The 16,123-nt window shown below is 56.6% G+C and overlaps 2 protein-coding genes across 4 annotated transcripts in view; one reads left to right on the top strand and one right to left on the bottom strand.

The window, feature by feature from the left end:
* The window catches only part of SLC6A7 (solute carrier family 6 member 7), a 31,403-nt gene extending 29,149 nt beyond the window's left edge, over positions 1 to 2,254 (top strand). Inside the window, exon 14 of the mRNA XM_019506145.1 lies at positions 1,568 to 2,254. Coding sequence (XP_019361690.1) covers positions 1,568 to 1,774 — 207 coding nt within the window. The 3' untranslated portion in view covers positions 1,775 to 2,254. The remainder of the gene's footprint in view (positions 1 to 1,567) is intronic.
* Positions 2,255 to 11,585: 9,331 nt separating this feature from the next.
* Positions 11,586 to 16,123, bottom strand: part of CAMK2A (calcium/calmodulin dependent protein kinase II alpha) — a 71,021-nt gene continuing 66,483 nt past the window's right edge. For 2 of the 3 annotated variants that reach the window (XM_019506142.1, XM_019506143.1), the window contains 3 exons: positions 15,450 to 15,544; positions 14,811 to 15,039; positions 11,586 to 13,930 (listed from right to left, as the gene is read on the bottom strand). In XM_019506142.1, the coding sequence (XP_019361687.1) occupies positions 13,927 to 13,930; positions 14,811 to 15,039; positions 15,450 to 15,544 (328 nt within the window). In that variant the 3' untranslated portion in view covers positions 11,586 to 13,926. Of the gene's footprint in view, positions 13,931 to 14,806; positions 15,040 to 15,449; positions 15,545 to 16,123 lie in introns of those variants that run through there. The other variant, XM_019506144.1, reaches the window with a different exon arrangement.

Genomic DNA, 16,123 nt, shown 5'->3' with positions numbered 1-16,123 from the left:
GTGTGTTTTTTATTGTTGGTGGGTGAGGAGGGGTGGTGGAGGGGCTCTGTGTTCTTGGCAGGGAGGGAGGGAGGAGGGGAGACTATATTTTGAAGGGAGCGCTGGAAGTAAGGGATCCGTTTAAACGCCCCAAATGGTCCCCCACTTGCTGGCTGCACACACAACCCCTAGGGCTGGGACAGACATTGCAGAAAACGGTTTGACCCAGATCAGTTAAGTCTGATACCAGGTTTATCTCAAAACCAGTTGCAGCCATTTTGAAACTGGTTTATGTGCACTGAACTTCTGTTCTGTTACAGGGTTAAACCAGTTTCTGATCCCTTAAACCAGTTTGTGTGTCACGTCTGCCCCTAGATCCCCAAATTTGCATTTGCTTGTGATCCCTTGTCAGCCCTTAGCCCCAGGCAGGCACCGAGGCTTTGCTTGAAGAGCTGCAGAGCCCTGCTGCCCTGAGGCTAAGCCACGGAGATGGCTAGAGGAAGGGTTATGGGGGTGCCCTGGTCCCCCCAACAAGGGTCCTCGTCCCCTGGCAGAGCGAACACATGCAGCAGAGAGGGCTCAGGTGCCCTCTGGATCTAAATGTCTCCCCTACTTTGGCAGAGGGGGGCAGTGACTCTTGCGCCCTGCGCTAGGTTAAGTTAAGGAACCGCCATCTCAGCCCGAACGTATTGCACAGCAAAGCAGCTCTCCGCACGAATCCTGCCTCAGCACAGAGCCCCCCACCCCTTGCAGACCCAAAGCAGCCAAAACGCCTTCTGCAGCTGCAGGGCTTTTATACTGAGACAGGGCTTTCTCCCTGCCCCTTCACTCTTGATGGAAGGGTGGCTTAGCCAATCCCTGCCCTCTGTGCCAGAGCAGGCTCCTCCCCCTTTCTGCAAGCAGCTGTTTCTGCTGGAGGCTTGGAGGGGGGGGGCTTCTCATTAGCTATTGGAGCAGTTCGCCTGGCTGCGCGGGGCTCTTGCTGCGGGGGGGTGGGTGAGGAAGCGAAGGGAGGGCACATGTATATTATGCATGGAAGAGCTTACCCCGTGAAGGGGCAGAACAGCGTGCCTGGGGCCCTTAGCCCGCGTCTCCTATAGCTTTCCCCGCTCCAGGCTGGGGCTGGGTTCCTGCTCTCCTTCCTCCCCATCCTGCTTTTCCAGACCTGCCACCATAAGCCCCTGGACCTGACAGGTGGTTTGCCTGCCCTGGGTGCCTTGCCCGGGGACCTGCTGTGCTCATCTCACAGATGCAAATGTAAGGTTGGAAAGCTGCGGTGCTGGGGGAAGGCCTTCCCCCAGCTCCCCTCCTGTCCTCAGGGCCCTGATCCTCCAAGGATCTCACTGAGTCAGTGGGCATCAGGCCCTTAGGGGGACCTGAGGCTGTGCCTGGGGCATGGCTGGGAACAGGGACATTCCCCTCCCTGGTACCAGCCTGGCCCGAGGAAACCCCCCCAGGGGCCCTGATGCATTGCATTTGTTGGGGAATCTCCTGCTGCCCAACCTAGGGCACAGATAAACCCACCACACTTACCGCCAGGATGCCCACTCCTGCCACCCTGCCCTTCATCTCCTGGTTGCACCCGCAGAGAGTCCAGCAGGCCAGCCGGCCGGCCATGGACTGGGGCCCGTCCCTGGAGGAGGACAGGACCGGGATGTACGTGGCCACCCTGGCGGGCAGCCAGTCCCCCAAGCCCTTGATGGTGCACATGAGGAAGTACGGGGGCATCACCAGCTACGAGAACACGGCCATCGAGGTGGACAAGGAGATAGAGGAGGAGGAGTCCATGATGTGAGGAGGTCGCAAGCCCTGCGGGGAAAGGAGAATGGGGCACGGGGGTCCTCTCCCCATGAACTTGCACAGTTGCACTTGGGCTTGCGGGCCTGTCCCAGTGTGGTCGGGGGCAGCCCCTGGGACACCCCGGCCTCTCCAGAGCCGTCTGCGGAGACTCCTAGTGTCGTCGAGGTTCTCGTTCAGTGTGGCAAGCTGTGTCATGACTCCGTGTGTTCGTGTGCCAGTGTCCGGTCCCCACCCCTCCCTTCCCTTTGCACAGACGGCACCAGGTGCAAGGGAGTGGGGAACAAGGCCCCTCGGGAGGTTTCCCCTTTTTGCTGCCCCTCATCTAACTCTGATGCCCAACTAACAGTCTGCAGAAAGGCCTTCTTCACTGAGGCCCAACAAGAAACCCTTGCTTTCAGAAGGTGCCACTTGTGCCCTCTCTCCTGGCAGCTCGAGGCCCACTTTGAGGTGAATCCAGAACCTCAGGGGAAGGGGGTTTAGGAGCCCTCCCTACTGACTGGGGCCGGAGATGAGCATGAATGAGGCGTGGCCTTGGCCGGGAGTCAGCGCATCCCTGGCCTGGACGCTCACTGCCCCCACATACCCCCTCCGCCCCCTGTCTGTGTTCCTGGGAGTGGGTGGCTGTGCCGGGTGCTTCCCTATGCCTCAGCCCCCCAGGGCTGGCAGCGTCTCTGTGTATGGTGCCCATGTCAGACGCTCATCTCCTGCCGGCTCCTGTGTCTGGGGGGGGCAGGTGCCCTCTTTGAAGGCACTGCTCCAACCGTGCCCCGCAGTGTCCAGCAGGGCCGTGGTCCCCGCATGTGTTCGCTGGTGTGCGTGTCCCCTCGGCTCCGCAGTAAACACCAGTGACGATGCATCCGTTCGTGCCCGCTGTGCTCTCAGCACACTCCCCCTCTTCCTCTCTCTGTCCTTTGCACTATTAAAGCACCTAGTGCATTCGTGTCTAGCTGCCACCACGTGGGAAAGCATTGTTATTTCCTCGGAGGGCTCTGCAGCGCCTTTCAGATCCCTTCATTAAGAGCTTAGACGTGTCCCCCTATGCTGGACTCAAGCAAACACAAACACCAGCCCCTGGCAGGTTCAGGCTCTATCCGTGTAGTCCTAGAAGCCATCTGGGCCTGGTGGCTTCCTTGGGTAACCAGGGGCCGTGGCAGAGAGGTCACCAGTCCGTGATCGTTTGCTCTGCCTTTTCCTCCAGGTTTTGAGGCACCAAAAGCAGAAGTCTCTGCTGCTCCCAGACAGGCAGTGGTTCAGAGCACGTTTGTCCTGGGCAGGCTAAATGCACAGCAGGCAACCCCTACCGATTCAGGTCTCCAGAGAGGCCTTTCCCTGGGAGCGACCGGGCAATGGCTGTGGGTCGGGGACACAAAGGACACGGCTCCCTTCCCAACTTAGCCCAGCGCCACCTTTGCACTCCTCTCACCGCAGCTCCCTGCCTTGGAGGATGGGGGGGCACTGACTTCCACCCCCAGCTCTGCAAAACAGGACCCATGCCCTTCTGCACATCCCAGCAGCCCAACCCCTTCCTTGATGCCTGCTCACGCCCCCAGGTGCACTCACAGGTGGGCAGGGAGAGACGCCGAGGGCAAAATCGAGGTCTGCTCGCTGGGGCATCCTGTTATCCAGGCTACCTGAGTGCCAGTTGTCCCAGAGGTGCCCGGCTGTGCTGATTCCAGCAGGCGGGCGCATGGCTGCATTAGCAGCTGGGGCTGGGGAGAGACATAGCGATTTCCCATCACTTTTTGCCCTAATGGAAATGGCACATTTAATGATTTCCCCTCCTCAATATGGCATCTCTCGCTGGGCTCAGGGCTGGGTGGATCTCGCTCTCCTGCCTGGTATCTCGCTGGCCCCCCATCCCACCTTGAAGGGATGACAAACCGAGGATGCACGGGAGACGTGCCTCCCCATGCGCCCTGATGGCTCAGGGCCTGGGCAGAGCAATAGGAGGTGAAGGAACAGATGACCCCTCGCGCCAAGGAGCTGAGACGGGCACAGAGCTTGACGTGCTCCGCGGTAAAGCACTTTGGGTGACATCTCCCCCCGCAACCTGCACTTTTCTATCTCTCATCTCTTCCCCTCCCACCTCCTAAGGGAAATCCCGCTATCGCAGCCAACAGACCCAAAACAAGCTCTGTAGCCCCAGGCTGAGGGCAAGCCCTTGCTGAAGACAACTCTTCAGCCTTGAGGAACGGCTGAATGGCCCATGTCTGTCCTGGCATGGGAGGACGTGCCATAGCCTGGTGTGACACGGGCAGCAGTGCGGGAGGTGCTGGGGCCAGCCCTGCTGGGTGGCTGATGGGGCCAGGCTTGGAAATGCTGCAAGGAAGGGACGCCAGAAGCCATCTAGGTCTCCGTGGCCTCCCATATTGTTTGGGGGAGTGGTGCAGAGCCATGCCTCTCCTTTCCGCTGACTCTGTGCCTCTCTGGGTCCAGCCTGGGTTGGCTGCTGGGATGTGGGTCCCCGGGGCCATGGAGTTAAGCGGGGGATATTCCTGCCCCGGCCATGGGGATCATCCTCCCAACTATTTGATGCCCATTGCTTGGCTGGAACGGAGGAAGGATGTGGATGCTTGGCCTGCCAGAAACCCCTCTCCTCTGGCCCCTGGCCCCGCTCCTGCCCCGTGGCAGGGCAGAACAAGCTGTGCCCAGGGCCCAGGGGTTAATCATTAGAGGCCTGTCATAAAGGTGGCGTTGGTGGAAAGTTCAGTTGAGGGTGGGGGCTGAGCCGGGTGCAATAAAGATTTATGGCTGGGGGGGAACAACTTGCTCTAACCTTGACACTGTGTACCCACAAGGAGGCGTCAGCACCGAGTTTTATGGTGCCCATGGCCAGCCATTGGGTGAGGCGCGGGGAACCTGGGAGCAGATTGGCTCAGGGAGAAGGGAGCCGCCAGCGGATTGGCTTCAGAAGAGAGAGCTATGCAATGGAAGGTGCTCATTGGCTCAAGCAAGGGCAGCTAGGGCAGGGCGAATTGAATTGCTGGCTTGCTAATCTTGGGCTGAGAGGTGCACTGTGTCGGGAAGATGGGCTGCCCCCATGGCCCTGTCCCCTCTCCCCCAGACCCTTCTGCCATGCCCCCAACAGGTCACCTCAACGCCGGGTCTGTCCCCAGCCTGCCTCAAGATCCAGGGGCTTCAGAGAGGGGGTTCAGGTGAAGCTGAATCTCCCCCATTGTAGGAGCGTCTGGCGGGGGGGACCTGCTCTAGATTGGGGCTGGCATGGGTGAATCGCCCACACACCGGCAAAGGGCTGGTCGTGTGGAAACTTCCTGCTGCTGGCATGGTTGGTTTCCCATGGGAATGAGGTGGCGATGCCCTGGCTTGAGCAAACATTGCTGCCACAGGAGGAAAAGGCCATAAAACGTTTACTGAGATCCGGACTCGCACAACTGTTCACTGCACACCACTGCCATGCCAGGGAGGGAGGAAAGCAAACACCCCTGTGCACCCCCTGGCCTGGAGCACACACCATCTCCCCATTTATGGCTGATACACATGAGGATGCACACAGCATCCACGCAGAGAGCCTAGGGGAGCTGGGCACCCCATTCAGGCCCTGAGGGTCCAGATGGCTTAGACACCTTTGCAACCCTGACACCCATGAAAGGGAGCTGAGCTGCAGCAATAGCAAAGCCCCCTCTCCCTCCTCCCTGAACAAGCCATCTCTGGGGTGTCTGTAGCCGGAAAGCTGGCTATGTTTGGTGTGGCCCCCATGGAGAAAGCAGCCGCTGAGGAGTTTGCAGGGAGGTCTCCAGGAGAGCCAGGGGGTGCAACGGGTGCTGCTGACTGCAGAAGGGGTGTCAGGTGGAGTCAGTGAAAACAGCAGCGAGTCCTCCCCGGTGCCCTGCTCGCACCAGGGAAGAAGCGCTCTAAAAGATGTGTGCACCCCCCTTTCTCAGCTTGATGGGTGGGAGCAAAATGGACCTTGGAGCTGCAGGGATTGGGAACCAAGCAAGGCAGTGAGATGATGTTCAGTGCATTGGCATGTGGTTGGGCCTTGTCTGCTTTCCTGGCTCCGAGGCTAGTGGTCTACTAGAAACTGGGACTGGACCACCCAGCCCCCATGTCGTGACCAGAGATGAAATGGGGGATGTGGCACTGGCCTCTGCTCGCAGGTTCAATCCCAGCTGGGCTGACCCAGGCCCACTTCCCTGTGGGGGATGCAATGTGGGGGCAGCTGGGTGGAGAGGAGACCTCCCCTGTCTGCTTTTTTCAGGGCTAGGACTCCCATGACTCTGCAAGTGTCCCAGGTTTGCCCCTGTGGCCTGAGCTATGCTACGTTTCTTCCCCACCCTCCTGCTCTGCACGGGCCAGCTACCATCTCGCACCCCAGAGGTGGCTGCATTGCAGTGGCGCTGTGTGTATCTGATCAGGGACTATAGGACATGCCTATGATTTATGACCCTGACTAGTAATGCCCACACAGCGAGAGGGTGGGGTCGGGCTTCTGAAAGGCCTGGGAGACCTCTGGGTCTGTAACACCAGAGCATTGCAGAGCTACAGCCCATGTTCCTACCCATGAAACTGCAGCTGTAAATAGGCTGGCACAGAGCTTTACAGCAAAGCTGGCCCTGCTTCATCCGCTCCCTTGAGACTGCGAGGGAAGGCTCCTGGCACAGCAACCCAGGCAGAACCCAAGCAAAATGAAATGCAGACCACATCTGTGGGGGGCACCAGGCTGCATCGGGCAGCTTGGGTGGGAGAGAAGGTAGATAAATTTGTGGGGGCTGGAGGAAGAGAAGGAGCTGGAGGAAGGGAGCCATGGTGACATGCAGAGCAGGTGGGGTATTCGGGGGTATCAGCAGTGCTATGAAGTTCACGGTCAGTGCGTGGGTCAAACCTGTGCTGCGGGAAGGAAATGCCTGTTGAAGCCACGTTCTTCTGCTCCCATCTGGTGGAGACAGCTTGGCATTACATGTGAGGCCTTAACATCCTGTAAGGGAGGTGAGGGCTGCCCTCATGAGTGCATAGGGGTATCCCAAATTCCCAGATCTGGGGACTGCCCAGGGGTTTCAGATGGGGCTCCTGGCTGTGAGATCAGCATGGCAGCACACTGCCTCGCTGCCCGGCAGAAGGGCCTGAGCATGCAGAGTTGGGCACCTGGACCTGGTTCCTGCCCTGCTTTAAGCAGAGCATGAAGCATGAAGCATCTGCATGAAGCATCTGCATGAGGCAGAGCAAACTCCCCCAGACAGGGAAGCTGCACCTGGATGGGGAGCAGCCCTGCTGCATTGCTCCCCGGCTGGGAGCCTTTGGCTGTTCTGGAGGAGACTCTTCCAGCAGATAAGACTCCCTGGGCTCTGCCAGAGCTCAGCTGCCCACCAGACTCCTCATTTGTGCTAAAATCTTCAGGGCTGGGCCCTTGCTCCCAGATTCCTGCCCTGGCAGCAATGGAGCTGAGGCTGCCAAGTGTGACATGGGCACGCCACCAACATCTGCCTTCCAGCCACTGCTGCTCCAGGTCAGGCTGTCTCCACCAGCCTCCACTTGGACAGCCTCCATTAGTCCAGCATCCTCCCAGAGCGAGCAGCCCATCCATCTGGCTGGGTGTAGTTTCTGCAGTGCTCAAAGGATCACTGTGCCTAGCATCACAGCCAGGTACTTTCGACCCCCAACCCAAATCACCAGGGACCTACTTACAGCTGAATTGACTCAGAGCAGCCTTTAGCCCAGAGCAAGGCATGAACTCTGGCCTCTGGAGCTTGCAGTGATAGAAGTTATAATGTAGAGACAATCCCTAACAAGGGACTGAGGGAGCTGGCAACTGCGAGACAGTCCCTCAGATAAGGACCAGCTGAGGAATTAGTAAGATAGACCAAAGTCTGCCAAGGTTGCCTACTGCTCCACAATAAAGTTGATAGTTTAGTTCTTCTCATTCCCTGTAAGCTGGTATTTACTGGACCTGGTGAACACTACAGAGGTGAAACCACATATCTCAACCCCTGTGCCACCACAGCCCACAGCTCAGTGGAGCACACACTCAACTGACGGCTCAGCTGGAGACTTACCAAAATAAAGACCCGCCGCAAAGAAACCCCTTTGACATCACTGTCACTGGAGTGGAGTGAAAATTTGCTGCTAACGGTGTTTATGGGAGGTACTAGCAGAAAGGGCCATTTGCCCTTCTCCCAAAAACAAGCCAAGCCACCAGCATCCAATCTCACAGCTCCTCCCTCACCCCTACACCCCTACACCAGCCCCGTGGCTCCCAGAGACTATGCAAAGGGGAACAAAACAAACCAACACCACAACCCGCCCGAGTCCCTGACGGAGAATCATTGCTTGCCACTCTGCAGAAGTTTGTAGCTATTTATTGCACTTGAAACACTAAGAATAAAACCAACGATGCCCCCTCCCCACACCCACTCCCCCCGCTCCAGATATAACAGAAGAGTTGAGCAGTGATCATTCTGTTCACAGCCACGGGTTCAAAAAAACGGTAACAAAGAAGCCAACACGGACGCGCCGCTCGACAGTTCCCAGGTTACGTACAAAAGATACTGAAAAGGCTTTGATTCCAGCTACGTGGAGGCGGCCCGCAGGAGAGAGCACAGGGCAGCCTCTCGCTGGGGTCTCGATTTGTTGCATGATGAAACTCCTCGGTGTTTTTTTGTTTTTTTTTTTCTTATTATTATTTTATAACTTTTTTTTTTTTGCAATCATGTTAAATAAATATTTCCATAGAGATCTCATGTATGTATGTATATATATATTTCTATCTATAGGTTTGTGTGTATATATTTATATATATATATATATAGAATTATTTTCTTTAACCACTGGTAACATTTTCCCTGCTTGTCCAAAAATGGTACAAAAGCCCTAAAATTGTGCAACGGTTAGAAAAAGGTAACAACCATCCCCAAAGAAAGAAGTCTGTACGGATCTCCCTCCCCCCCTGAACCCGCCTTTCCTTGTGGATGTCATGGTTATGAAACGGGGTGGGGGTGGTTTTTGGGCACAGCCATGGAGGGGATCAAGAAGGAAGGAAGCTTGGTCAAAGGAAGGGAACGGGGTGGATCTGCCTGGAGGGGCTGTGACCCCCCCTTGGTGGTAGTGAATGGGGGGGGGGCGCATCTGACAACAGGCCCGTGGGTCCATCACAAGGAAGGTGTCTTTGGCTGCACTTTACAGGAGTCCCGCTAGAAAGCGGCTCCAAAGGGCTGATCGATGGTTGCAGCCTGCAACCACGATGCCTGACCAAGGATCTGCTCTTCCCTTGGTGTTGCCCCTTTATAAACTGCTTGCAAATGTGCAACGGCTTGAGTTTGTAGGTGGCACCAGCCCAGAGGTGGTGGAGGTGTCCAGGAAGGTTTCACACCAACAGTGCTTACCTTTTGGGGCTCCTGGGACATCCCCACCACTTCCTCTCCAGCTGCTGTCTCTAGGGTTTGGACCCAAAGCTCCCAGAAGGCAGGCGCATTTCTCCAAACACAGCCTTTCCTTAAGCCATAGCACCAACAGCTGCAGTAGGACCCAGGCTGTTTTGGGGACCTGAAGAGAGCTTCTGCATCTCTGCTGTTTGAAGGAGGAAGCTACTGGTGGGCCACATGACTACCAGGACTCTCTGAAAGACCATGGCATTCATCCTCCGCAGACAGGGTCATCCTGGTGCTGACGCACATAAAGGCACCTCACTTCAACACCTTGTCACTGAGAATTTGGGACAGGTGGGAGACAGAGCCATTGGGGGAAAAACAGGATGGGAAGCCTGGCAACCCCTCTGCTGCAGCTGGCTTGCCTCTTCTACATCTAGGGAGGGTCGCATCCTCAACAGTGGAGTCAGGTGAGGGTGGGTGGGGGCCAGGCCTTCGTTCAGTGCTCATCAGTTATTAATGACCATCTTCTGCTGTAGCAGCAGGCCACGAGGAGTCCTTCCCCTTGTCTACCATGGCCAAGGGTCAGCAGGAGGACTTTTAAAACCACTTCGGTCTCAAGGATGCTGCCTGGCCTGTGTGAGACTCACAGGGACATGCAGCAAAGCTACGCCGGCCCAAAGATACTCGCATGGGGTGGTAAGATGGGTGCTACAGAGGGGCAGGAGGCATTGAACTTGACTGACCAAGGCTGAAGGATTGCCCTTGTGTTGCAGAGGTGACAAGCTCTGCAGAGGTGTTTTCCCTTCAGGGTGGAGGGCTCTCCAGGTGGTTTGGCTGCCAGGCAAGGGACACTGCTCCTTGTTCTGGAAGCCAAAGCAGAGCCGCCGTGCGGTGGCAGCGGAGGAGTGAGACCGAAGGCTTGAAGGAGACCAAAGAACCCAGGAGATGACCTGGGATAGAGGAATTTGGCCACGGCTGCTGCAGCAAGGCTGTGGCTGAGTCCTGGGTTAATGCTTACTGAGACAGAAGAGGCCCTGGGAAGGCAGAAGCCTGTGCTAGATGGCCAAGACAGGGTGGGGATGAAGCCCAGAGCAGATGATGTTGCTGGCGTCGGGATCCCAAAGCACATGTATCCAGCAGGTTGTGAAAGGCTGGAGTGCCTCTTCCTTCATCAGACCTTTCCCATGGTGGAAGACTAAAATGAGCCAAAGCCACAGCCTCTGCAGGGGGGACAGCTTCACCGTGCAATGCTCAGGTGACAGCTAGGATGAAAGGGGCATGGCTGCTGTGTGCCATCCAGCAAAGATGTCCCTTGGGAAGCACTCTGAGAAGGGCCTACCTGCATCCAAGTCAGCATAGGACCATGCTGGATGGGACCCAGAAACAGGTGGCACATGGGCAGCCATGGCTGCTGCATCCTACCCATAGAGATTGGCATTGTTAAGGTAACCCATCAGCTTCATCCCTTGAAGGAGGCACACGTCTAGGGTGACAGGAGAGCATATCTGCACTGAGAGCGGTATTTTTGTTGTGTCTCTTTGGATGTTCAAGGTCCTAACCCCCTCCACCACCTCAGCCTGCACTACGCACAGGGCTGGCTCTATCAGCAGAAGCAAACACAGCAGCTGTAGGCACAGACTAGCTCCCAGCAGGGGAGAAAAAGCACCTGGGCCTGGGTTGTGCTGCAGCCTCCCCCGCCGAAGCGGCAACAAGGATGAGCTATGACTCTGGAACATGAGAGCGCATCTGCTGCCGCCACGGCTAATCCTGCCATGAAACCAGGATCCATGCAGCACCTCGTGAATGCCTGCAACGTCCAAAATACTTCTGGGGTCTCGGGATTGCGGCGATACACGGGCCGATCAGATCCCTCCTCGCAGCTGCCTTTGCGGCAGGCTCGAGGGAAGCAAGATAATGAGTTGCGAAGGAGCCAAGTCCTTCATTGAAGCCCAAATCGCTTTGGTGTGGAGCGGATGCTGGAGGAAAGAGAAGATGCTATGCAAAGGACAATATCTCCAAAGGCGGATCCTCTCCCAAGAATGAGAGCCCTGGTTTAAAAAAAAGATGCTGGGCCAAATTCTCAGCGGGTGTACGTTGGCGTAGCTTCACGGTACGTCAACCTAGGTCCACGGGATGGTGGCACCGAGCATCTGCCCGGTGCCTCTCTTCTGCACGCACTCCTCGCCGTGCGTGCACGCTATGCTGGGTGCAGTCCCATCCGCTGTGCCTCTTGGTGCTTGCTAAAGGCCCCTGACTGCTTGGATTTCTTCCCCTCGGGTCCGGTGGGTTTCGCGCTTTGCTGACATGGCTGCGATCCAGCAGGGAGTTGCCCTGCCCTGCCCTGCCCCGATGGAGAGCGATGCACTTGGAACCACAGAAAAGGCAAAATACACCATTCAGAACTGACATTGAGAAAAAAAACACTTATCGTTGTCCAAAAAAACCCCAAGCATTTCGGTTGGATTTTTTTTTTGTTTTTGCTTTTTTTAAATACACTCACGGTTTATAAAGTCATGCAAATGAAGCAAGTGCAGTTAGAAAGTCCCCCTAGCGGCGGAAGCGCACTGCAGTCACCTCACATCAAAGAGTAACGAAGTTCCAGCAGGAAAAAAAGAGAACAAGAAACTGAAGGATTTACTAAAAAATAATAATAATAATAATAATAGAGTCGTAATAATAACCAACCTCGTGCCTCTGAAACGTCCACCTTCCGGCAAGAAGGTGACGCCAACATCCAATCTCTTTCCAGCTCCTTCACTACGTCATGAAAATGCTGTAGCGGTGGCGTCTGGCTTTAGCCTTCGAGAAAAAACCCAGGATCGGCAAAGACCCTGGGGAAACCTGGCCCGTATTCCTGCCAGCTGGCAAAGAGGTCCTGTTGGGTTGACTACGGCCCCTGTGGCCCCTGCATTTCAGTACCGGGACGCCTCCCTGTTCAGCTGTTTCCATGAGGAGGGGCGCTGCGGACATTCAAAGATTGCCCCCCGAGATCTCAAAGGGCTCAGAACATTTTTCACTGGAAAACCAGCCCTGGAGTATTCCCCGCTCTGCTGTCTGGGATCCAGATGTAGGGCCGTCTCCGCTGGGAATACCACTTGGTGACAACCCGGCTCCAAATGGAAAGAGAACAGAAAACCCCCCCAAAAAACAGCAACCCCTCCCCCCCCAAATTACCCTCCCCACCCTTCTCCCACCCGAAACATTTGATATTTCTAGTTATTACATAAAGATCCATTTCAGCAAATACTCCAAATCAATTTACGAAATACACGGTAGGTTTGTTATTCCCCTTCCCCCCCTATAAAAAGGCATGCGCTCAAAGTAGAAGAGATAGCTAAAGGCTCCTTTGTTTCTTCAAAGCATGATCAGATTCCCCAAAGTTTTATTACTAAAGCTTGCATTCTCCATCTTTGCTGGAAGGTGTCGTGCGGTTGGGTTATTTTTTTTTTTTCGCGTCTCGAATCAATGGCCGGCTCTGTTTCCTTGGCACCGGCCTTGGCACTGAAGCTCTTTTAAAGGAAGGGTCTTGGCTTGGAGGTTTGTGGAGGTCTTCGACTTGAAGAGGAAAACCAAGGCTCGGAGGCGAAGCTTGGAGGAGCTCTGCGCAAGGGACAAAGGCATACATTCAACAGCAGGTCTGGGGAGCTGGGTTTGAAGCCGGCCAGGGGTAAAGGAGACCACCTCAAATCTGCCGGAGGATGGCAGTGACCATCTCATGCTAGGAGGCGAAGCCGTCGCAGAGTCGGGAGTGGATAATAACGCGTGTGGAAGAAAAGCCGTCTACTGCAGGGCTGTGGCAATACTTGCCCTGTGCTCAGAGCCCCGGGGTGTCCGCTCTGGTGGTGCTCAGGTACCTTGCTGTGCTGATCAAGTAGTCAAAAAGTATTCAAAAAGGGTTTCTTCTTCGCTCTTCCCAACACCTCCAGTCCCCCCTCCAGTGGGAGAACGGGGAAAGAAAGGGGACGCTTTGGCAGACCAAATCAATGGGAGGATTGGCTGGGCCAGGGCTACCCACCGGCTGCTTCTAGGAGGAGAGAATAAAGGATATATTCTACTCACCCACCAAAAGAAAACCCTCCTTGCCCTAGCCAGGTTGCAGGGTGAGGGTTGGAGGGGGGGAAGGGAGGGAGTTGGGTTTTGCACGGGTTTAAGCTGATGTCCTTCAGCTGCCGGCGTGACGAAGAAACTTCGGAGTTGAGCGGCAGAGTGCCAGAGGGGGAGCAGCAAATTTGTAGCATCAGATCAGGTACCTGGACCTCACATGGACAAAACCCACTGGCGCGGAGAGACGGTGACCCCAGACCTCCGCTGGCACAGAGCGAGCCGCTCGAAGCTCCCACCCGCATCTCTCTGTTGCCCCCGTCCCTAAAGGCTCCTGGGCAGAGACGGGAGCGAAGCCGGGATGAGTCCTTTCCCATCCTAGGAGCAACGTGGTGAGGAGGGGGGAATCCGGCGGGGAGGTGGGTGGAAGCCTTTACCCAGACCCGCTCCGTGTTGCCGGCCACTTGGTTGATCGTTTCCCGTTCGCTATTCTTCTTGCAGAGGATGGTTTCAAGCAAAGGAAGCCGGGCCCATGCACAGGCTTTGCCCGAGAACTGCCAGAGGGCCGTGCAGGGGGGAAGGGGCGTGCGTCCCATGCGTGCTCACGGCTGTTTGGCCGGCGGTGTTTTTGGTGAGGAGCCTGGGATGGGGTAGGGGGGCGAGAGAGGGATTCCAGCAAGAACCACGTGGTAGAACCAACAGCCAAGTCCATAGGTGAAGAGAAGGGGGGGGGTCTCCCCTTTGCAACGAGGCAGTGATAAACCCAGCTCAGGTGGCCAGTGCTTCAGCTGAAAGACACATGTTGGGGGAAAGGCTTTTTGCATCTCACGGGACCTTGCAAAGGGCTTTCGGGGGGGATCTCCTGCGCACCCCTCTCCCGCGCACCCCTCTCCCTTGCCTGTCCACGGTAGCACACGTCTCCCGCCCTCCGTGTCATTCTCTGCACCACGGGCTGGGGACCAGGCTTCCCCACAGACATGTGCAATGGCCCACAGGCTCCAAGTTATTCTCCATTTACTGGGCTTGGGGTTCAGATGCTCCCAGATGCTACTGGCAAGCATCCTCCTATCCGAAGTAGGGACGTCAGATACTCCCTATACTTGATCTTAGCCCACCAAAGGGGTTGGGCAGATTAAAAAATATATGTAAATCAGCCAAAACGAATTCCAAACCCAAGAGTTCAGAACCATAAGTGGCCCTACTACTGGCAAACATCCTCCACCCGCACCCGGGGCTCCAGATGTTTCCAAAACCTTTGGTGGGCATCCTGCTGGGGCACATAGTGCTTCTAAACCTGCTGCTGCAGAAAGCATCCTCCATTTCCCCTGAGCTGGAGGGCCCGGGGCAGGATCAATACTCACACTCAGTGCCGCATGGCGTGGGCTGGGAGCAGCTGGGAGCTGTATGGATACTTGCCTGCTCTTCCATCCCAGCCCCCTTCCTTGGGCACACACCCTGCCCTAGCCAACATGGAGCTGCAGTCTGTTCCCTAGCTCCCCCCGGGCACGTACAGCTGGTTTGGACCTTCTCCGCTGGGACGCAGCCGTCCCACCCCAGCTCCATCCCCCTGGCCAAGGGCAGGCCGGGCACTGTCACTCCACTGCCTGTGTCTGGGACAGGGACAGGAGACAAGGGGGCGAGGCTGGCCCTGTCTTCTTGGGCACTTACTGCGGTAGGACGGAAGGCGCTCCAGATCTGTGGAAGTGAACGATTTGCCATTTGCCATCGCGGCGGTGCCAGATACGGGTCTCCTCGGACTGGGCCGTGCGTGGGATGCCGCCGGCATCCACGTACTGCGTGATGCGGATGTAGGCGATGCAGGCGGACTCGTCACCCATCAGGTGGATGTGCGGGTTCAGGATGGTGGTGTGCACCGGCTTGCTGTTCCTGGACCACACTGGAGTCGGGGGGAGAGCAGGTAGGATTACACAGAGGTGGGGAGGGGGCTGGAGGCTCTTTCAACATGATGGGGGAACGCCCTTCGTGAACCGCCCCGGCTTATAGGAAGAGCAGATGCCTCTCTGGAAGGGGAGCAGGCTTCCTGCTGGCACCGTGGGGCTTTCGGTTATTTCTGCAGAATGCAAGTGGTTCCTCTAGAAAACAGCCAGCGGCCAACAAGCGACTAACCCAACAGCCAGCCCATGGGCCACCTGGACCCCAATCCACTGGCATTCGACTTGGACCTTTGGGAATAGCTAGGACTCAGCACTGGGCCTGGGGGGGGATAGCCCAGCCCTGTCCCCCTGCTCTGCCTGGAAAGCTGAGGGGCATCAAGAGGTCCGCGGGAGCCGACCCACGGCCGCTTACGGTTCTCAAAGTAGAATCGGTGGAATTCCAGCCCTTCCACGAGGTTCCCGAGCGCCTCCGGCTCGAAGGCAGTCATCCCGGGGTCGCACATCTTCCTGGGGAAGCCGATGGAAAGAGAGAAGGGGAGAGGTTATTGTTTCACGCGTTGAAAGCTTCAGGGAACATCCTCTCCGCTTTGGGGATGTCCCTGGGCTCTGAAGCGCAGACCCCAGCTCGGGTGGCAGCACCGATGCTGGCAAGGTGCAGCTCACAGCGCCCTGGGGGATCTAATCCTTTTGTCCACTTTCAGGCCCATGACTGCATTGGGCAAACGGGGAAGCCAAAGAGGCAATGAAGGAGCTCATATAAGCTCTGTAGGGACCCCCTCCTTTTTGGGGAAGGCAGGTCCTCTACTTTTTGTGCTGCTAGGGGGATCACCTCTGTAATAAGGCCTGCTGCCTCCCCTAGCCTGTGCTGCAAAGCCTTGCAATGCTGTGGTCTGCTCCCCCTAAGAAAGGCGCTTCTCTGACAGGGAGCGCAAAGCCGGGCTTCGTCTGTGTGGGATGAAGGCTGCATCGATCCACACAACCCCTCTCACAAAGCCCCGCCGACAGGTCACCAAGCATTCCTCCGCATTGCCTCTGCTTCCCTGAGGAAGGAGCTAAAGACACGAGCTGTCGGAGATAAGGCACGGG

This window comes from Gavialis gangeticus, unplaced genomic scaffold (genome assembly GCF_001723915.1).
Source record: "Gavialis gangeticus isolate Ggan-Ray unplaced genomic scaffold, GavGan_comp1, whole genome shotgun sequence".
NCBI classification, from domain to species: Eukaryota; Metazoa; Chordata; order Crocodylia; family Gavialidae; genus Gavialis; species Gavialis gangeticus.
The sequence above is the reverse complement of the archived record's forward strand: the minus strand, read 5'-3'. Positions and strand labels throughout refer to the sequence as shown.